The sequence below is a fragment of the Sinocyclocheilus grahami genome, unplaced genomic scaffold (assembly GCF_001515645.1).
Source record: "Sinocyclocheilus grahami isolate Dianchi unplaced genomic scaffold, SAMN03320097.WGS_v1.1 scaffold888.1, whole genome shotgun sequence".
In the NCBI taxonomy this organism is placed as follows: domain Eukaryota; kingdom Metazoa; phylum Chordata; class Actinopteri; order Cypriniformes; family Cyprinidae; genus Sinocyclocheilus; species Sinocyclocheilus grahami.
The window spans coordinates 172123-178792 of NW_015506067.1; the positions used below are offsets into that span (position 1 = coordinate 172123).

The following is a 6670-nucleotide window of genomic DNA, read 5'->3' on the forward strand; positions in this document are numbered from 1 at the left end:
AAGCTTTGTTTTCACTCTAAAATCTTTTATTTGAATTAAAGCAGGGGATAAAAGACAACCATTTAGGCTATCTGCCTTCCTCAGTGTGACAATTATTTGTTTCTCAGTGATTATAATAAATTACATTATCATGCTCAACATCAGTTGATCATAATGGACTAATCCAGACTCCACTTTAACATCAAAGACTAATTAATGACTAACTAATTAATAAAATGCCTCTCTTTGTAAAAGTTTTTTTTAATCATTAATATATCTACCAGAGCGAAAAACATTAATTTTCTCAATTCCTATACTCTTAAGTTGTTCAATATCATGATTACAATCAATAAAAAGTCTAGCAATCGGGGAAGTAACATTATGTCTACAAATAGCTGATTTATGTTCACTTACTCTGATTCTCAATGACTGTTCTTGTCATTTAGTGAGAATGTCATTAAATGAAAATGGTTGTTTTGTTTCCTTTGATCATTATTTAATAACTGAATTCTTTTTGATTTCTTCACTTTGTCAAACCCTGACTGCATCCAAGTTTGTGGGTATCCTCTTGAAATAAAACGATGACTAATTTCAACTAATTTTATCAGGCAGCTAACACAACCAAACAAATGACAACACTGAACAAAGAGCTGAGAAGGCATAAATGAGTTATTAAAGAGTTAATGGACAGAACAGGTGAACAAACCCAGTAATAAGTGAACAAACAGGTAAATGCTAGGGAACTAGGTCAAGGTACATGTGTTAGGGAAACAGAGCCAAAGCAAAACACCAAGAACACAATGTAATCCTGACAGCAGCGATAACAATGCAGTCTCTTGTTTTATTTTAGATGAAGGCTTACATCAAGAACAGACTTGTGAATTATTTGCCAACAACAAAATATGCATATTTTGCATGGATGTCTAAACATGTCCAGATGGCTTAAATACTCTTTTTAAAAATACGGATTCTATTTTACACAGAATGACAGATTTTCTATTAAATGAGAAATACAACATTTGCTAAGTCATACGAAAACACAGACTTTAACTACTGAGAAAACAAGAGACTAAACATAAGAACAATCTACCAATGAATACAGGAATATCAAAAGAAAGAAATTTAGACAAAGATACTCAATTTATTAAACATTTCAGTTTGGTTGGATAGATAGATAGATAGATAGATAGATAGATAGATAGATAGATAGATAGATAGATAGAAAGATAAATGTTCTTTGTAACAGGATACAACTGAAACAACATTTGTCAAATAAAAGTGGTGAATACCGTAAATAGAAATGGATTAATAGACATAGAGGTTCTGCTTTGTGTGGATACACATGACTTTACACAAAAAATATCAAAATCACAGTTTGAAATGTACGTGATCTACATCTGCATTTAATATTCTACCTGACTGCTGCTGATTCAGTGTTGTCACATGGATGTAGATGATAATTTCCAGCTGTTCTGCTGTATGGCAGTGTTTCATACTGATCTTGAGTTCTGTTCTTAAGTCGGAACATAGCAGTGAGGATGATGATGACGGGTATGAAGTTGAAGATGATGATGCTCCCAGCAAACACCATCTTAAACAGTAACGTTTCTCTCAGGATGGCTTTATCAGCTGTTTATAAAGTTGGAAGCAGCTTTGTTACTCTGCAGGGTCCTTCCTTCTTCCATCTTTTTTCTATCGCCCTTTTATTCTTCTCTATTTGACCTTTTAACTCTTCACTTTTTCATAACTTTCTCATTTTTACTCTCCTGTTGTCTTCTCTCCTCCTCTCTCTGCCTCCTCTGTACGTGAGCAGCTGCGGCATTAAAAGCTCCATCCGCAGCAGCAGCACCAGCAAGTCCACCAGCAGCTCCAGCAACAGCAGCTCCACCAGCAGCTCCGGCAGCAGCTCCAGCAACAGCTGCAACACCAGCAGCTCCAGCAAGAACAGCACCAAAAGGTGCAGCAACAACAGCTCCAACACAAGCTGCACCAAAGATAAAAATTTTACGAATTTTCTCTTGTGCTTTTCTCCTCTCTTCTTCTATCCGTCTCCTCTCTTCCTCTCTCTGTCTCATTTCTTCTTCCATCAGTCTTCTCTTTCTTTCCTCTTGTCTGAATCTCTGAGCATCTTCAAACATCTGATTACTGTAATGTCCTCCTCCGTTCTGCTCTATCATAGAGTTAGACTTCTGCTCTAGATCACTGACCTGCTTTCTGTTATTCTGATCTTTATTGTTGAAGACCTGATATCTGCCGCCACACTGATCTACTAGATCTTTTAATCTACTATTCTTTATAATGGCTTGCTCCATGGATTTTCCTTTCAGCAGATCTCCATGAGTGAAGAGAATGATGGAATATTTTAACACCTCCTGACCAAACATCATCTCAATCATCTGAGGAATCTGCTGCTCCTGCTCAGTGATCCTCACATTCACATTAAACACAATGAGAAAAGCATGAGGTCCAGGACTGGATAAATAAACACTTCTCGCTATCTCTGTCATTAACTCCTCAGGGCTCATCTCTGTATCAAATAATCCAGGAGTATCAACTACAGATATTTTTCTTCCTGAAACAGTGATGTGTTTCTCTGAACATCCACTGGTTTCTGATTTTGTGTCAGGTGTCGATTTAAACACCTCCTCTCCCAGTATTGTGTTTCCAGCTGAACTTTTCCCAGCACCACTTTTACCCAGAAGAACAATCCTCCTACATGAGACGCTGTCATCAGAGGTGTCCTGGACACGGATGGCAATACTTTGCCAAGGATTTTGGGAGACTGTATAAAAAAAGAAAACTGATTACAAAACATCTAATGTTTTCACCCTGGAATGTACTTCTGTGCTAAATTATATATTAATAATATAAATGATTATACTAACACACTACAGTTAACATCCAGCAAATATTAATTCTGCAGGCAGATACAAGAGAAAGAATATCACTATTGCCTAAACTACTGCTTTGGTTTGTTGCATTTTTACAGATTTATTTACGTTTAGCTGCTCTTTTTTTAATCATTACCCTAAAAAAATCTGTAGATACTGTAAAAGAATGAATTAAATATTCTTATTATTTTGAATTAATAAAGCCTAATTCCTTCATGTCTAATGCAAACCTTATCTTCAAATTTGGTTAAAACAGACTTACGATTCTTTAAGTTGTTCTGGAAAACTTTAGTTATCAGAGATTTCACTTGGCCACTTGCTCCTCTCTTGTTGTTGAACACGTGAAATCTGCCTTCATATTTCTGAGTAAGTTTCTTCAAGAATTCAGTCTTATTAATGACTTCATTTATCTTCTTGTTTTCATATTCCAGTTCGTCTCCTCTGGTGAAGAGAATCCAGATTTTATTCAAGCATTGCTCTCCCAGCAGCTCCTCAGCCTTCTTCACAATTTCTTGATCTTCTTGTGTGAATCTGTCTGACCGAAGAACCAGGAGAAACGCACACATGCCTGATTCACATTTCTGGAGAACCTCCTGATATTTCAAAAGCTCTTCCTCACTCTCTGCACCAGAAAATCCTGGTGTGTCATAAACAACGATCAGTAATCCACAAACATCACCGACTTCAGTAGTAGATTTGCAGCTTTTCATTATACTAAATGCTTCTCGTCCCAGTATTGTGTTCCCTGTTGAACTTTTCCCAGCTCTTGTTCTTCCCAGCAAGACCATATTCAAACACACTTTTGGCATTAAGTGTGTTCCCTCCATTTTTACTCCATAACCTAGAAATAAATAACATCAACATGGTGTAAGAAAAAAAAAACACACATTGAATAATTTAGGTCTATATGTTTTGATCATTTATTTTGCTGTTTGGAAAGGAATAACAAGAAACCCAAAGATGGTTCTTTTTTTTAACAAACTGAAAATAAGATTTCATCTTGGTTTCTCATTTTTTTTGAGCACAAATTGGATTATGGCTTCAGTATTTCATTTGCACATGTGAGCAGCAAACATCCCTTTCACCTGAACTTCTTAATTCATAGAGTTGGTACAGCACTACTAATTTGTTTAGAATATTTTTATATAAAACTGCGAAACACCATTTAATAATAATCAATTATATATATATATATGCAATAATAAAATATTATCAGAACTTTTTATCTCACAGTTCTGGCTTTATAGCATGCAGTTGCAACTTTATATCACATAATTCTGACTTTACTCACAATTTATACGTATATAAGAATTGCAATATTACATCACAAAATTTTGAGTAAAAAGTCAGAATTGTGAGTAAAAAAAGTCACAATTACCTTTTTTATTTTTTATTTAGTGGTGGAAACAAGATTCCATAGTATATATTGTTTCATTATCTCATTAAAGAGCGTCAGAGTTTTCTACACAAATCACATTAAATTACAGTTTATCAAATGTACAATTTTCTGTCAAATTCACTTACTTTTGGAGCGAACAACATCTGGACTGATGGCCACTGCAAAACGCAACAGAAAAACTGTTAGTGAATCTGGTGAGCATTACTGTATGGACTATATGTCAAAGGATAATCTCTGTTGCTGTCAAATCATTTAAAGGACTTACTGTTGGGACGAGGTAAATCTGGACTACTTCTGGCTGCAGCAAAACACAAACTGTTAATGTATCTGATGAATCTGAAATGTGTGTTATTTGTTGATCTGGTGAGTCACAGTTATTTTACTGTATACTTTAGATGTTTAAATAGAGACTTTTTTCAAAGTGATATGATATAGCACTCAATGGACCAGTGTTTTATTTTTCTGTTTAATTTCTGTTTTTCTGTTTTAATGTAATTAAACTTGAGTAAATGACAGAATACTTTTGGTTAACACAATCTAATCTGCACCCTTAAACACTGAAGTGGCAAATCTTGTTATTTTTAAATAGATTTCGCAGAACAACAGACTACATGCTTTATATTTACAAAATGCATTCACCAATTTTGAAGGAATTAAATGTAATATACACGCCAATCGTAACTAAATAGAAAAGACTTAGAGATTTTACAAAATATATCTAGGAATCAAATTAAGTAGGTTCTTTTGTCGATATATGCCAATCATAAACAAAGAGTTATTACAGACAACCCCAATGATTTTATGATTAAGAGCTATAATCATTGATTTAGAATTACATTGGATACATTCAGCATTTAGCTAATCTAACCTTCGTATTTGGTTGTTGATCTACTCGCATCTAAAAATAAAATACGTCCATGTAGGCTATTTGCAAAATAGAGGTAAAATACTTACAATATGTGGGGGGGAAATTGCAAACAAACTGGACGTTCACTGGAATTTCTTCAACTGGAATTAACTTTAATGCTTTTCTTACCTCCATAAAGATGCTAACAAAATGAATCGTTTGTTGTGTTCCTCATTTGTAAGTTGTTTTGGGTTAAAATCGTTTGCTAAATGAATACATTTAAAATGTAAATACTGATGAGATGTAATGTGGGTTGTTTTTTGTTCAGATTTGCAGTCTACAGTCTGTAGGTTTGAGTGCTCTGTTTTTAATTCTTTGATTATTTTGATTAGGCTATTTTAGTATTTTGTGTATGTTTATTTATTTATTTGAAGGGGTTCGTTTTACGGAGTGTCTATTTACACTAAGTGCGAATAGCTCGCCTTGTTTTATCATTCAGCAGAATATTGTTTTCTCATTGCGCTGCATGTTACATTGTTACACCCCCCCAGATGGTGCTCAACGTTAATGCCAGTTAAACACAGACATATACAGAAATCATGAAGTAGTATTCATAAAGATCTGACAAGCAAATGAATGACATTCAAGTGTTCTTTGAGCTCCAAGACAGTAAACGCAGAAGAAATGTACATGAATACTTAAAAGAATGAATGTAGCTTCAACTAAAGCAACAGTTTATTTATCTTTTACTTGTCAGTATATTTAAAGATCAAAGTATAAGTCCAGATGAAATCCATAGTAATGTCAGTGTATATAGGACAGAGAAAATTACAGTCTCTGACTAAAATATGATGATATAAAGAAAAACGGTACAAATAAACCTCAGAACAAGAGCAGAGGATTCATTTTTGACACTTAATTGAAATATTAGAAAGTTCAGCAAAACATATTTGTCACAGAAAATATATTCTATTACATCTAACACTCCCCCCATGCAAAGATAAAAGCAGTCCATCTTACACTACAGTGAAATAAATACTGTTTCAAGACCACAGACCAAATAGTATATTGCGTATTAAACATTTCAAATCTTTAAACTCACACACAAAGGATGTTTTTTTTGTTTAATTACATGGTCAATTAATTAAATTACTTAATTCATTTTGTTTCTACACTTACTTTTTGCCACATAAATAGAGTAAGCTGTCACCCACATTTATTATTTTTCCGTTTTTATTCAACAAATCAAAAGCAAAATAAAAAAATTCTCAGACTCTCATGTGTGGCGTCATTCTGTGTGTCCAATAGCTATTGTCAAAACTGTTAACTGTTAGCCTCAAAATATTCTTTAAGAAACTATAAGTACTAAATAGACAGACAAATGGGTTATATATTACTAAGAGACTAAAGTTAAAATTGTCTGTTTAAATATTTTGTATACTTTATAATTGAGTATTCACATTTTTTTACAAGTTGTATTCATACTTCGGCTACTTCACAGTTCTATAGTTCAAAACTCACATGGTTGAGTCCCACAAGTCTAGCTGAGATAGT

General features: G+C 33.8%; 2 protein-coding genes across 2 annotated transcripts in view; both read right to left on the reverse strand.

Annotated features, from left to right (window-relative positions):
- Nucleotides 1-1570, reverse strand: part of LOC107563760 (MICAL-like protein 1) — a 23820-nt gene extending 22250 nt beyond the window's left edge. The window contains exon 1 of the mRNA XM_016248702.1: nucleotides 1476-1570. Within this exon, the coding sequence (XP_016104188.1) occupies nucleotides 1476-1570 (95 nt within the window). The remainder of the gene's footprint in view (nucleotides 1-1475) is intronic.
- Nucleotides 1571-1712: 142 nt separating this feature from the next.
- LOC107563761 (GTPase IMAP family member 8-like) lies at nucleotides 1713-3679 on the reverse strand. The gene is made up of 2 exons (XM_016248703.1): nucleotides 3133-3679; nucleotides 1713-2761 (listed from the first exon to the last, which is right to left on the reverse strand). Exons 1-2 carry the CDS (start codon nucleotides 3677-3679, stop codon nucleotides 1713-1715), a joined length of 1596 nt encoding a protein of 531 aa, XP_016104189.1.
- Between the last annotated feature and the right edge of the window lie 2991 nt (nucleotides 3680-6670).